The 22,500-nt window shown below is 34.3% G+C and overlaps 1 protein-coding gene across 1 annotated transcript in view; it reads left to right on the top strand.

Annotated features, from left to right (window-relative positions):
• Window positions 1-22,500, top strand: part of parp6a (poly (ADP-ribose) polymerase family, member 6a) — a 46,510-nt gene that overhangs the window by 6,330 nt on the left and 17,680 nt on the right. Inside the window, exons 4-16 of the mRNA XM_079873856.1 lie at window positions 1-102; window positions 1,498-1,538; window positions 2,975-3,213; window positions 6,312-6,417; window positions 10,820-10,897; window positions 11,560-11,654; window positions 13,986-14,046; window positions 14,133-14,223; window positions 14,315-14,381; window positions 15,661-15,810; window positions 17,292-17,442; window positions 17,695-17,826; window positions 21,498-21,593. The exon at window positions 1-102 is cut by the window's left edge and continues 42 nt beyond it. Coding sequence (XP_079729982.1) covers window positions 6,415-6,417; window positions 10,820-10,897; window positions 11,560-11,654; window positions 13,986-14,046; window positions 14,133-14,223; window positions 14,315-14,381; window positions 15,661-15,810; window positions 17,292-17,442; window positions 17,695-17,826; window positions 21,498-21,593 — 924 coding nt within the window. The 5' untranslated portion in view covers window positions 1-102; window positions 1,498-1,538; window positions 2,975-3,213; window positions 6,312-6,414. The remainder of the gene's footprint in view (window positions 103-1,497; window positions 1,539-2,974; window positions 3,214-6,311; window positions 6,418-10,819; window positions 10,898-11,559; window positions 11,655-13,985; window positions 14,047-14,132; window positions 14,224-14,314; window positions 14,382-15,660; window positions 15,811-17,291; window positions 17,443-17,694; window positions 17,827-21,497; window positions 21,594-22,500) is intronic.

Raw genomic sequence — 22,500 nt, 5'->3', positions numbered from 1 at the left:
GCTGCTGCTGCTCCCGCTGCCCATGTTGACCTGCTCACCGACGGCTCTCGTCTCGCACTGACCGCTGGTGTGTGTCCTTGTGCCGCTCGCCCACATCCACAGGTGAGAGACAAACCCATCGGCCAATCCGGGGAAACCCTCACCTGTAAGCCACTGAAGTCTGCTTCAAATCCCGGCGTAAATCCCATTGATGCACTCTGGATTGGCTGTAAGTTGCAACAACGTACAACGTCTCAAACTGAGCCAGAACTCAGAGATGTTAATATATGATCCACAGTAACTTCCACGTCTCCCGTATGTCTCCTGAGATACACACACACACTGAATGTTTTAAAATCTTGCACATTTAATGATTTCTTGATGTTTTCTGTTCATTCACAAGTTCCACTGTAGTTTGTCACTGGCAGTGTTATTAATTTTATGTATTATTTCTATTATAAATATATAAAAATATAAAATATTATTAAGATATTATATTAATTATATTATTGATAAATATAAATAGAATTATTATAGAATAGAATTTTATATTTAAATACATATATTTTTGTTGTTATATTTTAGTTTTCATTTTAGTAATTTTTAATGTTCTTTTGTCATTTGGTTGCACTTTATTTTAAATGTAAGCATATTTAAACATTTAAATGCTGAGTAATAATAATTAACTACATGTAATTGCTATATGGTTAGGTTTGGTTTAGTTAGTTGCATGTAATTATGCATAATTTGTAGTTTTTACACCAGTAACTACATGTGTAATGAGGACGCTAACATAAAGAGTTGCCTGTCATTTTTATTATAATTTTTTTTATAATTGTATTTTTTCTATATAGCTTATTTTGGTATTAGTTTTATTAAGTTTAGTACTTAAACTATTTTAGTTAGTTTGCCATAGCAAATATTTGTATTTAATTTTTATATTTTCAGTTTCATTTTAATTTTAGTTTAAGGTTGAGTAATTTTTGTTATGTGCGTTTGTAATTTTTATTACTATAGGAATATATATATATATATATATTATATTTTAGTAAGTTTAGTACTTCAAATTCAATTAGTTTTTGCCAAAGCAAATATTTTTTGTATTTAAAAAAATATATAATATATATATTTTCAGTTTTAATTTTAATTTTAACTTTAACAAAAAATATTTCTATATAGCTAATTTCAGTTTTAGTTATATTAATTTGAATACTTTAACTATTTCAGTTACTTTCCAAATCAACATTTCTAATTTTCATTTTTCATCACGTTTTTCATCTAATATTTATATTTTACCAAAAAAAAAAAAAAAATTTTGAATAGTTTTAATTGTAGTTAAGGATAACGACACTGGTCATCACCAGGTGCACAGGAGTGAATCGTCACACTGAATTATGCTTGAAACATGATGCTGAAGATGTCCTCTACTAAACTAGCATTAATTTTAGAGCAGTTCTAAAATTGCCATTTGCTATTTTAAGTGTTTATGAATAATTAATGCAAGTGTCTTTTGTACAGGATGGCAGGATATGAGACAGAGCCGTGTCTCTACCAGAGACGTGAGTCATGCAGTCGAGGACATGTTGGATAATCTCTCTCTCTCTCTCTCTCTCCTCCTCTCTCTCTCTCTCTCTCTCTCTCTCTCTCTCTCTCTCCTCTCTCTCTCTCTCTCTCTCTCTCTCTCTCCCTCTCTCTCTCCCTCTCTCTCTCTCTCTCTCTCTCTTTCTCTCTCTCTCTCTCTCTCTCTCTCTGGAGGTCATTGTGTAAAGCGGGGCTCATAATGAGGTAAGCAGGGTAAACTCTGATTAGGATGGTAACGGTTAAGACCATCGTGCAGTCTAGAGGCGAGCTAATGTATAGATGAATGTATGCCATGATCTGCTCACGTTCCTTCAGTACACAATCATAAAAACAAAACACTGATATTATAGAGTCAGCTGACAGAAATAGAGCACTGCCATTGGCTGATGCACCATCACGATGCAGCCGCTGCTTTATTCCCTTTCGGTTTCTCACAATTCAAAGTACTTCATTCGGAGTAATTTACTTACAATATCGGCTAGGGGTGTAACAATATATCGTGTCACAATGTATCGCAATGCAATGTATCGTGTATAGTTCACCCAAAATAAAGATTAAATAAAAGTTTTTAGAGTTTTAGCTTTCCTGTAGCTCAAACAGTAGAGCGTTGGCGCTTGCAACGCCAAGGTCGTGGGTTCGATTCCCAGGGAAAGCAAGAACTGATAAGAATGTAAAATGTCTACCTTGAAATGCAATGTAAGTCGCTTTGGATAAAAGCATCTGCCAAATGCATAAATGTTAAATGTTAGTGTCAAAACTACATTAAACTACTATATATAATGTATAATAATGCAATGGGGGAATATTTATTACATTATTTTAAATATATCTAGTCAGTGAAAGAGTGCAAGTATATTCGTCTGAATTAATTCAGTATTTTCATCTTCAGAATCATGAATATTGTTATTCTGGTGTCTCTATTGTCCTGTGCTTTGGGTTTCAGCACCAAAGACTATTCATTTACACACACAATGTAATATCAAATTTTAAGGACATTTTTTGTTAACCTTTTATCATGTGTCTTGGAGTATCGCAATAATATTGTATCGTGAGTTCAGTATCGTGATATGTATCGAATCGTGAGATGAGGGGATCGCTACACCACTACTGTACATAGATATTACTGTAATATAAAACAGGGAATTCATCTGTTAAAAATGTTGAAACCCTAGATGAGGATCCCAGTTTTTGGGACACGTTCTTTTTATACCCCTAATATTGGCACAGCATCAACACGAAAGCAGTGTGCCAGTGGTGTAATAAAAATAATAATTACAATAGAATTAAAAGGATTAAAAGACATTTAAGAATTGCTCAGATCGTTCTTGTATTTGGTGGATTTGATCTTTTCCTGACAATCTAGGAAAATGTGGATTATGTTTCTCTCCCTCTCTCTCCCTCTCTCTCTCGTCAGCTGTAGGTCACATGACTTGCTCTGCTGGCTCTCACTGAGCATGCTCAGTTCACTGTGTTGTCAGGCAAAAAGAAGAGAGCACTGGAAGCAGAGATCTGCAATAGATAAACACACAGCCGGAGCGTCGAAATGGAGGATCGCTGCTAGTGCACAGTCACATTAGATGGTGTGTGCATCGGTTCATCTGCATCACGCCGTCGTGTTGGAGGAGAAGGAGCCGCCGGGCTCTGAAGGTGAAGGTAGGGATGGAGGGATGGATGGATGTGGGGGGGGGGGGGGGGATGCTGACCGGACCTCCGTCTGTGCTTTTTCCATCAAGAGCTGCATCGGTATGTGTTGGACTCCAGCAGGGCATTATGGGTGTGGGGGGTGGGGGGTGGGGGGTGTTTAAGGACACACTGGGGGATTTGTTCAGATGGATGGTGTCTGTGAAATTATTCAAGCAAATGTGATGATTATATCAGCCATAAATTGCATAAATGCATGGTCATTCCATCCAGTGCTTGTCCTGTAATCTACTGATCTCACATTTTCAGTTTTCAGAGAATTTTGGTTAAAAAAAAAAAAACAGGTATTTGTGTGCATCTTATTTTGTGGTCATTAAAAGCACTATATTAGTATTTGCATCAGCCATTAAAAATCATTTGATTACTTTCATGCAGGTTTGATACTGAGACGGGTCTGAGACGTGTGTTCCACCTCCACAATATTATAAAGATATAGATTGTGGCGGAGAGAGAAACTGACTCTCATATAAACAAAATGGCTGTTTTTCGAAGGGAAGAAAGGAAGGAGAAATTTCACAGACATTTGCAGATTAAACTGACGTGTGTTCGAATGTCACCGGTGCTGTTTTCCTCAAACTGTTGTTTCGTCTTGTAGTTTTCATCTTATACTTATACGCTTATATTTCTGCTTTCACGTGAACACACACAGGTGTGTTAGTTAGCTGTAGTTCAGGAAGAAATGTTCAGCGATGTACGTCATGAAAACATGCCGATTAAGATTTTTTGCTTTGAGACTTTGACGTGACAATTCATGATTTTCCATTCAAGAAAATGTAGTCATTACCGTAATGCATCCAGATGTTTTATGTGTAGTTTTATTATATATTTAATGTTGCTTAAATATAGTTATATGGTGTATTTGTCACAATGCAAAAAAATCTGTATTTCGTATAAATATATTAGTGCTGTAAAATCAATTAATCACATCAAAATATATGTGTATATTTATGATATATATGTATGTGTGTGTGTGTGTAACTACACGCAAACACACATACATAAATATATAGATATATATATATTATATTTGTGTATGTACATATGTATACACACACACACACACACATTATATTATATTATATTATATTATATAAACATACACAGACTTTTATGTTAGATGCAAATATATATATACATAAAATATATATATATATTTTTTTTTTTGTCTGGTGAGAAATATGAGCTGGACATGTTTATGACTGGTTTGTAGTTTTTGTTAGTATTTATCAGATATGACTTATGCAGAAGACTACTTGGGAAATTGCTTCTATAAATTTGTGCCCACACACACACACACACACACACTCACTCACTCACTCACTCACACGCACTCATACACACATACACACGCATACACACACACACACTCTCTCTCTCTCTCTCTCTCTCTCTCTCACACACACACACACACACACACACACACACACACACACACACACACACACACACACTCTCTCTCTCTCTCTCTCTCTCTCTCTCTCTCTCTCTCTCTCTCTCTCTCTCTCTCTCTCTCTCTCTCTCTCTCTCACACACACACACACACACACACACACACACAGAGACGCACGAATCAGTGACACCGACAGAGCGAGTTGTTGCTAGGATACACAGTGGCGAGATGGAGGAGAGGAGAACAGCGTTATTTTAAACGGCTTCGCTGAGGTAAACCAGAGAATGAGATCTCAGTTTCGGTATTGTCTACAGGACTGGACGGCTGTCCTCTACAGACACACAAATATGACGCCAGATTAGTTTCATTTGAGGGAAATGTCGCTGATGTTTGACTGTACAAAGGGTCACGGCGCTATAGGGCGTTTTGACCGGTTTCTGGGCTGTTGAAATAGGATTATGAATATGTTGTTGTTTGCATTGCTATGCGTTGGCTATATGTACTCTGGGGGATTTCTTCGATGTTTGTTATTGTCTAAAAAGAGTAAAAAGATTGTTAGAATAGACTACGTTTCAGTCTTACTACGTCATGCTTAATTAAGTGTGTTACTTGCCATTTCTGTGTAATTATTTGTAAAATTCTTTAGCAATTGCTGAGTTAAAATTGATTAGTAATTGATCAGAGTGTTTCCTACAGCATGTTTGATTCGGTGTGGCTCAGGTTTGACCTTCAGTGTCTGTCTGTGGGAGTTTTTCACCTGTTTATCGTCCAGCAGGTCAAATCAAATCAAATTTTATTTATAAAGCACATTTAAAATCAACCTTGGTTGGCCAAAGTGCTGTACATGAAAGAAAAACAGAAAAGGCAAAAAAATTATAGAAAAATTAAAATAAAATAAAAATGAAGACAAGAAATGCAGTAGAGCTACAAAGAATTGAAAGTGAAAATAATAGTCCAATAGTGACAGTGATGATTGACCCTGCAAACAGCTTTTCTTATTATTAGTACAGATATTTTGCATGTGATCTTTAGCATTTATTTTATCATCTCTTTTGAGATGCCTAAATCTATGGAAGCTTGTTTCCGCCACAGAATAAAAAAGAAAAAAAAGTAATTGTGACTTTTTATCTCACAATTCTGACTTTTTTTCCTCATAATTTTACATCTCGCAATTCTGACTTTTTCTCTCACAAAAGTCGCAATTGCGTGTTATAAAGTCAGAATTGTGAGATGTAAACTATTCATGTCTTTTTTCCCTTAGAATTGGACTTTATAGTTCACAATTGCAAGTTTATATCTCACAATTCTGAGAAAAGATCTCAGATGCGAGATATAAAAAAGATGCAAGATATAAACTCGCAGTTTCGAGAAAAATAAGCAGAATTGCGAGTTTATTTCTCGCAATTGTGAGTTTATATGTAGCAATTCTGACTTTATAACACAAATCTGAGAAAACAAGTCAGAATTGCGAGATGTAAACTCGCAATTGTGAGTTAAAAAGTCGCAATTATCTTTTAAAATGTTTTATTCTGTGGCGGAAACAAGCGTCCATGTAAATCTGCAGGTGCACAATGATTTTTCATTGCTCTCTGGTAACTGGTGACTGGATATTAAATGAAGAAAACCTAGTTTAGTGTTCTGTTCATGTTCCCTCATGCAGAAAGCGAACAGCTCATCTTTCTGCCTGTTGTTTTGCCGTTGGTGCTGAAATGGATCAGAAAAGCTTCGTCCTGTCAGAAACACGCCTGTGAACACCGGAGCCAATGGTGAGTGTTTGCCCTTCATTACACCATCAGACACGGCCTGTGTTTCCTCTGCTACACATGCAGGTCCATCAGCTGTGGAAGCTTGTGTCCGCCTCAGAATAAAACATTTTAAAAGATAACTGTGACTTTTTATCTCACAATTGTGAGATATAAAGTCAGAATTGTGAGATACGAAGTCAGAATTGTGTGATATAAAGTCAGAATTGTGAGATATAAAGTCAGAATTGAGATTTAAAGTCAGAATTGTGAGATATAAAGTCAGAATTGTGAGATATAAAGTCAGAATTGAGATTTAAAGTCAGAATTGTGAGATATAAAGTCAGAATTGTGAGATTTAAAGTCAGAATTGAGATTTAAAGTCAGAATTGCGAGATATAAAGTCATAATTGAGATATAAAGTCAGAATTGTGAGATATAAAGTCAGAATTGTGTGATATTAAGTCAGAATTGTGAGATATAAAGTCAGAATTGTGATATAAAGTCAGAATTGTGAGATATACTGTATGTAAAGTTAGAATTGTGAGAAATAAAGTCAGAATTGCGTGATATAAAGTCAGAATTGTGAGATATAAAGTCAGAATTGCGTGATATAAAGTCAGAATTGTGAGATATAAAGTCAGAATTGTGAGATATAAAGTCAGAATTGCGTGATATAAAGTCAGAATTGTGAGATATAAAGTCAGAATTGCGTGATATAAAGTCAGAATTGTGAGATATAAAGTCAGAATTGTGAGATATAAAGTCAGAATTGCGTGATATAAAGTCAGAATTGTGAGATATAAAGTCAGAATTGTGAGATATAAAGTCAGAATTGAGATATAAAGTCAGAATTGTCAGAATTGTGAGATATAAAGTCAGAATTGAGATATAAAGTCAGAATTGTGAGATATAAAGTCAGAATTGTCAGAATTGTGAGATATAAAGTCAGAATTGAGATATAAAGTCAGAATTGTGAGATATAAAGTCAGAATTGAGATATAAAGTCAGAATTGTGAGATATAAAGTCAGAATTGTGAGATATAAAGTCAGAATTGAGATATAAAGTCAGAATTGTGAGATATAAAGTCAGAATTGTCAGAATTGTGAGATATAAAGTCAGAATTGAGATATAAAGTCAGAATTGTGAGATATAAAGTCAGAATTGTCAGAATTGTGAGATATAAAGTCAGAATTGTCAGAATTGTGAGATATAAAGTCAGAATTGTGAGATATAAAGTCAGAATTGTGAGATATAAAGTCAGAATTGTGTGATATAAAGTCAGAATTGTAAGATATAAAGTCAGAATTGCGAGATATAAAGTCAGAATTGCGAGATATAAAGTCAGAATTGTGAGATATAAAGTCAGAATTAAAGTCAGAATTGCGTGATATAAAGTCAGAATTGAGATATAAAGTCAGAATTGTGAGATATAAAGTCAGAATTGAGATATAAAGTCAGAATTGTGAGATATAAAGTCAGAATTGAGATTTAAAGTCAGAATTGCGTGATATAAAGTCAGAATTGTGAGATATAAAGTCAGAATTGAGATATAAAGTCAGAATTGTGAGATATAAAGTCAGAATTGTGAGATATACTGTATGTAAAGTCAGAATTGTGAGATATAAAGTCAGAATTGTGAGATATAAAGTCAGAATTGAGATATAAAGTCAGAATTGTGAGATATAAAGTCAGAATTGTGTGATATTAAGTCAGAATTGTGAGATATAAAGTCAGAATTGTGATATAAAGTCAGAATTGTGAGATATAAAGTCAGAATTGAGATTTAAAGTCAGAATTGTGAGATATAAAGTCAGAATTGAGATTTAAAGTCAGAATTGCGTGATATAAAGTCAGAATTGTGAGATATAAAGTCAGAATTGTGAGATATAAAGTCAGAATTGTGAGATATAAAGTCAGAATTGTGTGATATTAAGTCAGAATTGTGAGATATAAAGTCAGAATTGTGAGATATAAAGTCAGAATTGTGAGATATACTGTATGTAAAGTCAGAATTGTGAGATATAAAGTCAGAATTGTGAGATATAAAGTCAGAATTGAGATATAAAGTCAGAATTGTGAGATATAAAGTCAGAATTGTGTGATATTAAGTCAGAATTGTGAGATATAAAGTCAGAATTGTGAGATATAAAGTCAGAATTGTGAGATATACTGTATGTAAAGTCAGAATTGTGAGATATAAAGTCAGAATTGTGAGATATAAAGTCAGAATTGAGATATAAAGTCAGAATTGTGAGATATAAAGTCAGAATTGTGTGATATTAAGTCAGAATTGTGAGATATAAAGTCAGAATTGTGATATAAAGTCAGAATTGTGAGATATAAAGTCAGAATTGAGATTTAAAGTCAGAATTGTGAGATATAAAGTCAGAATTGAGATTTAAAGTCAGAATTGCGTGATATAAAGTCAGAATTGTGAGATATAAAGTCAGAATTGTGAGATATAAAGTCAGAATTGTGAGATATAAAGTCAGAATTGTGTGATATTAAGTCAGAATTGTGAGATATAAAGTCAGAATTGTGAGATATAAAGTCAGAATTGTGAGATATAAAGTCAGAATTGAGATATAAAGTCAGAATTGTGAGATATAAAGTCAGAATTGTGAGATATAAAGTCAGAATTGAGATATAAAGTCAGAATTGTGAGATATAAAGTCAGAATTGTGTGATATTAAGTCAGAATTGTGAGATATAAAGTCAGAATTGTGATATTAAGTCAGAATTGTGAGATATAAAGTCAGAATTGTGATATAAAGTCAGAATTGTGAGAAATAAAGTCAGATTTGTGAGATATAAAGTCAGAATTGTGTGATATAAAGTCAGAATTGTGTGATATTAAGTCAGAATTGTGAGATATAAAGTCAGAATTGTGAGATATAAAGTCAGAATTGTGTGATATTAAGTCAGAATTGTGAGATATAAAGTCAGAATTGTGATATAAAGTCAGAATTGTGAGATATAAAGTCAGAATTGAGATATAAAGTCAGAATTGTGAGATATAAAGTCAGAATTGCGAGATATAAAGTCAGAATTGAGATATAAAGTCAGAATTGTCAGAATTGTGAGATATAAAGTCAGAATTGTGTGATATAAAGTCAGAATTGTGAGATATAAAGTCAGAATTGTGAGATATAAAGTCAGAATTGTCAGAATTGTGAGATATAAAGTCAGAATTGTCAGAATTGTGAGATATAAAGTCATAATTGTGAGATATAATAAAGTCAGAATTGCGTGATATAAAGTCAGAATTGTGAGATATAAAGTCAGAATTGTCAGAATTGTGAGATATAAAGTCATAATTGTGAGATATAAAGTCAGAATTGAGATATAAAGTCAGAATTGTGAGATATAAAGTCAGAATTGTGAGATATAAAGTCATAATTGTGAGATATAAAGTCATAATTGAGATATAAAGTCATAATTGTGAGATATAAAGTCATAACTGTGAGATATAAAGTCATAATTGAGATATAAAGTCATAATTGTGAGATATAAAGTCATAATTGTGAGATATAAAGTCAGAATTGAGATATAAAGTCAGAATTGTGAGATATAAAGTCATAATTGTGAGATATAAAGTCATAATTGTGAGATATAAAGTCAGAATTGAGATATAAAGTCAGAATTGTGAGATATAAAGTCAGAATTGAGATATAAAGTCAGAATTGTCAGATATAAAAGTTGCAATAATTTTTTTTATTTTTTATTCTGTGGCGTAAACAAGCTTCCATAATGAACTGATGTCAGATGACACTGAACTCTTGATTTGACCTTTCGCTAAGCTCCGCCCCCTGGGTCACTGTTGCTCACCTAGACAAGCAAACAAAACATCCCATAGGAGTCCACTGGAATTTGCTATTCGATTTGCAGTTAAATGTGCTCATGAATTGGGAAAATCTGATTGGCTATTATTCTAATTCATGTACATGAGCTGGAATAAATTGTGACATTGTAAAGATCTTTATCTGGTGCTTTTCTGTAAACAACCCCAAACTTAAATCCATTTAGTTTATTTCCGTGTATTGATTTGGATGTATAATTGTATTGAGTTTCTTTCTATTTTATCTATTTAATAATAATAATATATATTTTATTCATAATCAAATATATTAATTTGTTAATGTTTACAAAATATTACAAAAAAACAGTTGAAAATACTTTCTTTGTACTTTTGTCAGTTAAATAAAGGTTAGAGAGAATTAACAAATCACAGATTCTTGATTTTATTGCATTTTACAAAATGTCCCAACTTTTTCCTGGAATTGGTGTTTTAAAAATGACAAAAATCAATTATCAAAATGACTAAAACTTTAACTAAAATGAAAATGTAAATATAAAAATAAAAGCTAATTTAAAACAATATAATAATGCTAAACTTAGCGTGTGTGTTTGCGCTTCCCTCAGGATATTAAAGGCCAGTGCTGGACGGATGAAGAATCGGATGGAGAGAATGAACCGGAGCAGTTCCTGTACGGTATTCAGGTAAAACACAGTTTCCTCACGTCACGTTCTGTTTTCTTGACTTAATGATATATGACTCGTTTAAGCCTTTATCATAAAGCAGGAAAAGTCTTGTCTTTAGTGGCTTTATCTTCATGTGAAAAATAATAAATTAGAAATATTTCCAACTGGGTTTAAATGAGCATCGCAAATCAAACCAAAATTTTTGGATCAGAAACAAAAGTTTTCTATTTCAGAGAAATATTGTTCTTTTAAACTTTCTACTCATCAAAGAATCCTGAAATAAGAATGTAAATAACTGTTTTCAACATTGATAATAATCATAAATGTTTATTGAGCATCAAATCCTCATATTAGAGTGATTTGTGAAGGATCATGTGACACTGAAGACTGGAGTAATGATGCTGAAAATTCATCTTTGATCACAGGAATAAATTACACTTTACTGTATATTCACATAGAAAACAGAGGATTTACACTGCAAAAATATTTCACAATATTACTGTTTTTTTTGTATTTTTAATCAAATAAATGCAGCATTGGTGAGCAGAGAGATTATTTTAAAAACATTAAAAATCTTACCGATCCAAATCTTTTGAACGGCAGTGTGTGTGTGTGTGTCCCTTGTACTGAAAGTGAAGTAAAGAAGCAGTTTGATGTGTAATACCACTGTGCACCTGTAGGGGAGCTGTGCAGCCGACCTGTACCGCCACCCGCAGCTCGACGCGGATATCGAGGCCGTGAAAGACATTTACACGGATGGCGCTGTGTCCGTCAGGTAAGGGGAACTCACACCTGATTCACATCTGAGCATTCACACCTGGGGCCGTATTCACAAAGAATTTTAAGGCTAAAAGTAGCTCCTAACTGGCGAATTTAGGAGCAACTCCTAAAAATAATGGGCGTGTCACTCGTAACTTTAGGACTCCTAATTTTTTTGACTAAGAGTAATTCACGAAGCATTTTATCCCTAAAAGTAGCACCTAAGCCTGGGACAGCTTAAAAGAAGTCGAGAGGACTCCTAACTCACTAAGACCTTTACAAACCGCTTTTTGTGGCATTTCACGTTGCGATGTTTTGAAATGCGTATGCGGCGCTACAGGAGCTTCCAATCGCGAGGGAACAATTCTGCATTGTCGGCATAACTAGGGATGCAATAACGCCACCAACAACAACCAAAACTAGGCTACTCATTGCATGTAAACTCATTGTAACGTTTCATTGTGAATCAAATTAAAATGTTCTTCTCTTTGCAAACGTAGGCAGAGGCATATAGTGACAAATTAATTCAATAATGTTGCAAAGATATTGCATCAATCCATATGTTTCATTAGGCTACTAGGCTATTTGTTTAGCCTTACTCTTTATTCATTTAGGCTATTTATTCAGTTATTCATCATCTTCCGTCCTTCGCACTACTTGTGTAGCGCACGCATTCTCAGACCTGTCACCTGTCACTCATCATCGTAGGGGAGGGGTTTGGAATCATTCCCGCGTTACAATCATCAGCCAATCAAGGTGGTCACTTCAGTCAAGCTCGTGCATGAGTAATGACGTCATCCATAGCAACGAAGACTCACTCTTAGTTTAGGAGTTGTCATTTTTCTTTACTAAGAGTAGGTATGAAAGGCGTTGTGAATAACTTTTAAGAGAAAACTCCTAGCTAAAATCTTTTAGTGCGATTTAGAAGTACTCCTAGTGGTAAGATAAAATGCTTTGTGAATACGGCCCCAGATTCACATTCATTCTGAGTGTGTTGTAGGGGCACAAGTTGATCCGTGATCCGTACGGCCCACGGTTCGGCACGCGTATGATTCGCGGATTAACTGCTAAATTTAGCCATCATAGAGTGTAAGTTTATCATTTCGACGTGTTTTGTCTTGCCAGTTTACACACTCAAACTATTTTAAACGCGTAAGAAGAGGCTAAAATCAGGACTTGCACGTTTATCTGTGCGCAAAGCCACACACACACCCGAAGCACGCACGTGGAGAGAGAGAGAGATAGAGAGAGAGAGAGAGAGAGAGAGAGAGAGAGAGATAGCGCTCGAATACCGAATTGATTCCTCTTTCGTGTTTTATTGCCCTTGAACAGACACACACACACAAAATGATGTCTAAATGCCCGTCTCAGCAAGTTTTCTCTCGGTTATGTCATGAATAAAGAGTTGAGAAAGAAACCGGATGTTTGTCAGTTTCTTCGCTCTTAAAGTGACGGCAGCCTAATATTCCTGCTGTCGTCTGTGTCATTAATGTTAATAAATCAACAAAATACAGCTTTAACAAAGATGAACCTATATTTAATTTCTACAGTGAACAAATAGTGTTATTTTACTTTTAGGATTAATTATTCATTTCTGTACCTGAACACTACTGTTAGACTTTGTTGTTTAGTATTCATCTCTGCTTGTAATTTGTGTATTTCTTCTATTTTATTACAGACTCTTCACTTTTCTCTAATAATATTTGAACTTTATCGGCTAGTAATTTTTGCTGTGGTATCGAAGTAATAAATGAAAAGCAAAGTTACATTTACAAGTTACATAAATATATATATATATATATATTTAGGGCTGTCAAACGATTAATCGCGATTAATCGCATCCAAAATAAAAGTTTGTGTTTACATAATATATATGTGTGTATGGAGTATAATTATTTTCTATATATAAATACACACACATGCATATATATTTAAGAAAAATTTGTTATTTATAGATAAAATATTTATATATAATATAAATTATATATAATATAAATATATATACACAGTATATACATGCAAATATTTCTTAAATATATACATGCATGTGTGTGTATTTATATATAGAAAATAATTATACACCGTACACACACACATATATTATGTAAAAACAAACTTTTATTTTGGATGCGATTAATCGCGATTAATCGTTTGACAGCCCTAATATATATATATAAAAAAAAAAAATTGGGGGTTATTTTTTTGCTGATTCGAAAAATGATCCGGGATCCGTCGTTCAAAAACCGTAAATGATCCGAACCCTCATTTACGTCATTTTACATCATTTACGTCATTTACGGTGAGTTTTGTGATCCGCTGCACCACTAGTGTGTTGCTCTTCCCACAGGGAGTACGGCACGATTGACGATGTGGACATCGACCTGCAAATCAACATCAGCTTCTTGGATGTGAGAACACACACTTTTCCCACACAACCTGCTCAACTTTACAAACCGATCTTGTGATGGGAATAAAATGATTTGTGTGTTTGCAGGAGGAGGTGGCGACCGCGTGGAAGGTGATCCGAACGGAGCCCATTGTCTTACGCCTTCGTTTCTCTCTCTCACAGTACCTGGATGGACCAGGTAAGAAACGTGCACTTCTGTGCATGTGTGTGTGTGTGTGTGTGTTTGAGACCGTACTTACATGACAGACATGTTCGATTGACTCCCGCAGAGCCGTCCGTGGAGGTGTTCCAGCCGTCTAATAAAGAGGGATTCAGTTTGGGCCTTCAACTAAAGAAGTAAGTCAAGACTGACTACGTTCGCATGTGCACCAATAATATGATGATTCCCAATAATCAGAATAAGTTGTTTCCCCCTTTAAATGCAATTTGCATTATTCTGACTATTCTCTAAGAATTGTGATTATTTTTACCACCATTATTCACACACCGCAATGCACAGCACTAATGATGCACACAGATTTGTTCACCACTAAAATGTCTCTATTTTACCATCTTTAACCATCACTAGGCTATACTGCATTATATTCATGTTGAATTCATTATATTCATTACACTCAGTTTCTTCATCACCCCAGAAATGCTCGTTGCACACTTTGTTTAGAGTGAATAGATGCGATTGAAGTGTTTACATGCCTCTTTATTGCGATTGAAATCAGCATACACCATGTTTTATTATGATTATGGTTGCTATGATTATGAGCTAAATTGCATCAATTTAATCGAAGTATTGTGTTTACATAAGGTAAAGTTTCAACACAATTTTGCCCAAAATTTCATTGTAATCACGTTATGAGGATGCAATGTAAACTGTGCATTATTATTTTGTATATACACACACATGCATGTATATATTTAAGAAAAATGTGTTATTTCTATATAAAATATTTACATTTATATTAGGGCTGTCAAAAGATTAATCGCGATTAATCGCATCCAAAATAAAAGTTTGTGTTTACATAATATATGTGTGTGTACTGTGTATAATTATTTTGTATATATAAATACACACACATGCATGTATATATTTAAGAAATATTTGCATACATATACTGTATATATATTTATATAGTTTATATTATATATAAATATAATTTTCTTTATATATAAATAACACATTTTTCTTAAATATATACATGCATGTGTGTGTATTTATATATACAAATTTAATTATACACAGTACACACACATATATTATTAAAAACAAACTTTTATTTTGAATGCGATTAATCGCGATTAATCTTTTGACAGCCCTAATTTATATATAATATATATATAGACAGTATACACATGCAAATATTTCTTATATATTCTTTATACATGCATGTGTGTACAGTATATTAATTATAAAATAATTATACACAGTACACACACATATATTATGTAAACACAAACTTTTATTTTGGATGCGATTAATCGTTTCACAGCCCTAAAACATAGTCGTTTCCATTTACAATTATGCATTTGGCAGAGGCTTTTATACAGAGTGAAGCGTTGTGACTGATTTAGCATGAACTGTAATGTTTGAAGCCTGAAGCTTGTCTCCTCATGTTCCCAGGATCCTCAGCACGTTCACGTCTCAGCAGTGGAAGCATCTCAGTAATGAGTTCCTCAAAGCCCAGCAGGAGAAACGGCACAGCTGGTTCAAAGCCGGAGGAACCATCAAGAAATTTCGTGCAGGATTGAGTATCTTCTCCCCGATACCCAAGTATGTCCTCAACGTTTGATGGGAAAACACGTCATATACGCTAACAGTCTGAAACAACAGATCGTGGTTGATGTAACTCAAATAGGGCTCAACAGTGATACATATATATATATATATATGTGACCCTGGATCACAGAACCAGTCACGAGTCGCACGGGTATATTTGTGGCAATAGCCAACAATACATTGAATGGGTCAAAATTATTGATTTTTCTTTTATGACAAAAATCATTAGGCTATTAAGTAAAGATCATGTTCCATGAAGATATTTTGTACATTTCCTACTGTAAATATATAAAACATTTATTTTTGTGAGTGAATGCAGCAAAATCGCGATATTTATTAAATAAATATTATTTTGCGATAAATATTTTGATTTTTTTGCACCCTCAGATTCCAGATTTTCAATAGTTGTATCTCGGCCAAATATTGTCCTATCCTAACAAACCATACATCAATGGAAAACTTATTTATTCAGCTTTCATCTCAATTTAAAAAAAATTACCCATGTGACTGGTTTTGTGGTCCAGGGTGCATATATATATATAATAAACACAATAAACACAGCTAAACACTGTACAGTAACCTAATCACATATAAAATATATTAATGTTGCATTCACGTCATGGTGAGATTGCCATAATACAATCCTTGGATTCAGAAATTATTCGTTTTTATTAGTCATTGCTTATTATATGTAATCTTGATTATGTAATCAGATTCTAATAATTGTATACTTGTAATTATATTACATTTTAAAATACTAATCAGACTACAGTTACATTTTTTTGGATTACATGATTACCTAATATTCACAAAATGGCAGTAAAATGTATTGTTTCTCACTAATTTTCTATTTTTAATCTCTAATTACACAAATCGGAGGCCACACAGCATAACAAATTAAACATTTAATCAATTTGTGCTTTATTTTTGTTTTAATTTACTTTAAAAAGTTACATTTTTATGGTTTAATTATTACCTATTCATTCATCAATTTACGAACCACCTGCAGTTTCTTCAAACCCTTCAATGCACTTCATTTTGTTGATGACAAATTTCAACGTAATTGTTTTTTCTCCATGTATTTTTATATCACTACAATACATAATTATCTGTGATAAACAAGTTAAGGGTAAAAGTAATAAAGTAATCAAAATGATATTGCCTAAATATGTAATAGATTACGTTACTAACTACAGTTTTCGCCATGTAATGAACTAAAATGTAATATTGCCAGCACTGTTCATAGTTACAAAAATGGATAAATGTGTGTTTGTTGCTGATGACAATAAAATATTTCATTACTTCATAAATTCAGATGCTCTTGAAATGAACACTCCAGGTATCACTGGCTAATCATTAGCATTGCAAACAGAATTGTGCATTTGACTAGTCAGAAATCATACTTGAGGTAATCCAAGCTGACGTGAGCGCAGCATGAACTCATCCGCTGGCTGTGGCCTCCATCTTGGCTCCAGGTCTCCCAGTTTCCCCCTGATCCAGGACACAGTGTTGAAAGGCAAACTGAGCGTGCCGGAGCTCAGAGTCACGCGGCTCATGAACCGCTCCATCTCCTGTACCATGAAGAACCCCAAGGGCGAGTTGTTCAGCTATCCTCCGAACAGCCAGGTCAGCATCTCGTCTTCCCCGACTGCACGCTTTCCTTTCGAATCACTCTCTTTCCCGCTTCTCCATGACCCCGTGACCCCTCAGTGGCTCATTAGGGACTCCACGTGAGAGATAAAACATGGCTGCAGATTCCTCTCGTAGGATCAATCTCCCTTCACAATCCCCAGCCTCTTTGCCCTCCGAAACCCCCCCTCGCCTAACACGGCTGGCTGGCACCTTTCCCATAATGCTTTGTCTCCGTTAACCCATCAGACTGTGGCTGTCCCGGCGGGCAGGGCCCCTGCGCAGATTACCACCCGCCAGCTGATTGAGTTGTTTTTCTCATCCCAGGCGGGCGGACACTGCAAGAACATCCCAACGCTGGAGTACGGCTTCCTCGTGCAGGTACTCGGCACACACACCAGCCGGCACGCATGACTTCATCGTTTCCTATCATGCTCAGTGTACATCCAAACATTACATTCGTGCATGTCTAGTGCAGCTTCATCGTGAACGTCCTGTAAATCTCATGAAAGGTCATGTGCATGATGATGCTGAGGATTAAAGCACCGACAGAAAATCACAGCTTTAACAGAGAGAAATTCATTAAAACTGTACAGAGCCCTGACTAAAATATAAATATCGTGGCCATGAATTTAGAATTTGTACCCTTGACTTCATAATTTGTTCCCTCGTTTAAGAAAGTGGACATGTTGAACTAATTTGTTCCCTCATTTGATTGAACTAAAACAAGGGAATTAATTATTATATCGTGCGCATGATTTAGTAAAACGAGGGAACGAATTATATCGTACAAACTTTTTAGTAAAACGAGGGAACGAATTATTATATCGTGCGCATAATTTAGTAAAACGAGGGAACGGATTATATCGTACAAACTTTTTAGTAAAACGAGGGAACGAATTATTATATCATACAAACTATTTAGTAAAACGAGGGAACGAATTATTATGTCGTGTGCATGATTTAGTAAAACGAGGGAACGGATTATATCGTACAAACTTTTTAGTAAAACGAGGGAACGAATTATTATATTGTGCGCATGATTTAGTAAAACGAGGGAACGAATTATTATATCATACAAACTATTTAGTAAAACGAGGGAACGAATTATTATATCGTGCGCATGATTTAGTAAAACGAGGGAACGGATTATATCGTACAAACTTTTTAGTAAAACGAGGGAACGAATTATTATATTGTGCGCATGATTTAGTAAAACGAGGGAACGAATTATTATATCATACAAACTATTTAGTAAAACGAGAGAATGAATTATTATATTGTGCGCATGATTTAGTAAAACGAGGGAACGGATTATATCGTACAAACTTTTTAGTAAAACGAGGGAACGAATTATATCGTGCAAACTATTTAGTAAAACGAGGGAACGGATTATTATATCGTGTGCATGATTTAGTAAAACGAGGGAACGGATTATATCGTACAAACTTTTTAGTAAAACGAGGGAACGAATTATTATATTGTGCGCATGATTTAGTAAAACGAGGGAACGAATTATTATATCATACAAACTATTTAGTAAAACGAGGGAATGAATTATTATATCGTGCGCATAATTTAGTAAAACGAGGGAACGAATTATATCGTACAAACTTTTTAGTAAAACGAGGGAACGAATTATATCGTGCAAACTATTTAGTAAAACGAGGGAACGGATTATTATATCGTGTGCATGATTTAGTAAAACGAGGGAACGGATTATATCGTACAAACTTTTTACTAAAACGAGGGAACGAATTATTATATTGTGCGCATGATTTAGTAAAACGAGGGAACGAATTATTATATCATACAAACTATTTAGTAAAACGAGAGAATGAATTATTATATTGTGTGCATGATTTAGTAAAACGAGGGAACGGATTATATCGTACAAACTTTTTAGTAAAACGAGGGAACGAATTATTATATTGTGCGCATGATTTAGTAAAACGATGGAACGAATTATATCGTACAAACTTTTTAGTAAAACGAGGGAACGAATTATTATATCGTGCGCATAATTTAGTAAAACGAGGAAACGGATTATATCGTACAAACTTTTTAGTAAAACGAGGGAACGAATTATTATATCGTGCGCATAATTTAGTAAAACGAGGAAACGGATTATATCGTACAAACTTTTTAGTAAAACGAGGGAACGAATTATTATATCATACAAACTATTTAGTAAAACGAGGGAACGGATTATATCGTACAAAATATTTAGTAAAACGAGGGAACGAATTATTATATTGTGCGCATGATTTAGTAAAACGAGGGAACGGATTATTATATCGTGTGCATGATTTAGTAAAATGAGGGAACGAATTATATCGTGCAAACTATTTAGTAAAACGAGAGAATGAATTATTATATTGTGCGCATGATTTAGTAAAAAGAGGGAACAAATTAGTAAACCATGCTGATGTATTAATAAATCATGGGAACAAATTGTTAATTTGTGGCCACAATATACATATATTTTTCCCACATGTCATGTGCAGGGCTCCGTAACAATTTTATATTAAAATAAAAAAAAATGTAAAAAAGCAACAGTCTGCAATACGACTTGAATGTGCATTATTATTGAAGAATTCATCTGGAATCATGTGTTCCGTTTACCATTTCTACACGTGTGTACATCTCAGGACATTTTCAGGTGTTCATTCTTAAAGAGATAGTTCACCCTAAAGTGAAAATGCTCTCATCATTAAATCACCCTCATGCCATCACCGATGTACATGACTCTCTTTCTTCAGATAAACACAAACAACGATTTTTTAGGAAAATAATCCATCATCATGATTCATTTTTGGGTGAACTATCCCTTTAAATCTCTTTACGCTACATATAAAGTATTAGTTCATAAGGAACCTGGTGGAGTGACGTGCAACTGTAATGTTGATAATGAACCTGGAACTACTGTATTTACTGCCGTTCTGTTAATACAGCAATCAGGTTCAAGAGGTCATGCTATAGAGTGAAGAAGAGTAACGGCTAAAGCATTCACAATATAGCATTATATAACAGGGACCGTATGGCTTCAATAACGGCACAGCTACATTTACAACTCATTCACATTCATTCAGATGTGATTGTGTGAAACACTTTTATTCATCATGGATGCATAACATTGATCAAAAGTGACAGAACCACAAAAATATGAAGCAGATCAACTGTTTTCAACATTGATAATAATCATAAATGTTTCTTGAGCATCAAATCATCATATTAGAGTGATTTCTGAAGGATCATGTGACACTGAAGACTGGAGTAATGATGCTGAAAATTCAGCTTTGATCACAGGAATAAATTAAACTTTACTATATATTCACTTAGAAAACAGTTATTTTAAACTGTAATAATATATCACATTTTTTACTGTATTTTTGAATATATTAACACAGCTTTGGTGAGCAGAAGAGACTTCTTAACAAATCTTACAGACTCCAAACTGTTGAACGGTTCTGTGTGTTTTGTGTATTTTAGCACAGCTGGAACACTGGTTGCTTGGGTATTCTGGGTGGTTGCTAGGGTGTTCTGGGTGGTTGCTAGGGCGTTGTTAGGCAGTTGCTAGGGTGTTCTGGGTGGTTGCTAGGGCGTTGTTAGGCAGGTGCTGGGTAGTTGCTAGGGTATTTTTGGTGGTTACTATATCGTTTCTAGACATTGCTAGGGTGTTCAGGGTGGTTGCTAAGGTATTTTTGGTGGTTGCTATGGTGTTACTAGGTGGTTGGTAGATGGTTACTATGGAGTTTTTATAGAGTTCTTAAAATCTTTAATAACGAGTGCCTTTAGTACGGCACTAATTAATGACAATTAACAAGAAATAAGCTGGATTAATACATCAAACAGTTCAAGAATGCAGCAGTATAAAAATGCATGTGTCCTAATGCAGTTTCCCGTTAGTTTGTTTCGCTCATGACCGCAGTCATCCAGCCATGTGACACAGCAGACGCACGACGCTCCATTATCCTCCTGGATCTTCCTCTGCCGGGGGATCACATCCGCTCAGCGCTTCCTCTGACTGTCTCCTCTCTTTTCTCTGTAAGATAATGAAGTACTCTGAGCAGCGGATCCCCACGCTGAACGAATACTGTGTGGTCTGTGACGAGCAGCACGTCTTTCAGAACGGGTCCATGCTGAAGGTGAATCTACTGCAGGAAATCATGTTCTTACTCCGTATTTATTTCACTCAGTCTTGTTTTTCAGTACAAACATTTCAGAGCCAACAAAAATGCTTCCAAATTGAACTCCAAATCAAAGACCCTTAGGGAATTTTTTATTATTATTATTTTTTAATATATATATATATTTTATTTTTATTTTTTTTTCTGTATAGATTTCAATCTTTTTTTTTTATGATTTTTTTTTCCTCTAAGGGTCTTTGATTTGGAGTTCGTTCTCAATATTTGTGCCATTTTCTATGGAAGCTTGTTTCCGCCACAGAGTGAAAAATAAAAAGGTAATTGCGACTTTTTAATCTCACAATTCTGACTTTTTATCTCAGAATTACGTGATATAAAGTCGCAATTGCAGGTTATAAAGTCAGAATTATGAGATATAAACTCGCAATTGCGAGAAATATACTTGAAATTCTGAATTTTTTTGTTTAAATGTTTATATCTCGCAGTTCTGACTTTATAATATGCAATTGGCAGATATAAAGTCAGAATTGCATGATATAAAGTCGCAGTCGAGGTATTATATTGACTTTATAAGATGCAATTGCGACTTTATTTCACGCAATTCTGACTTTATATCTCGCAATTGCGACTTTATTTCACACAATTCTGACATTATATCTCGCAATTCTGAGAAATAAAGTCAGAATTGCGAGATAAAAAGTCACAATTATCTTTTTAAATGTTTTATTCTGTGGTGGAAACAAGTTTCCATAATTTTCTGTATACATTGGTGATTTTCATTGTAGTTGATTCTTTTTTTGTCAATTATTTTCTGTGAAGAATTCTGTTATTATATTTCTGTTTCTTCTGAAGGTGAGCGTCAAGCTTTAGATTGTCAGAGCAAATCTCCTAAAAATACAAAATATTA

This window comes from Squalius cephalus (assembly GCF_949319135.1).
Source record: "Squalius cephalus genome assembly, chromosome: 6".
NCBI lineage: Eukaryota > Metazoa > Chordata > Actinopteri > Cypriniformes > Leuciscidae > Squalius > Squalius cephalus.
The sequence above is the reverse complement of the archived record's forward strand: the minus strand, read 5'-3'. Positions and strand labels throughout refer to the sequence as shown.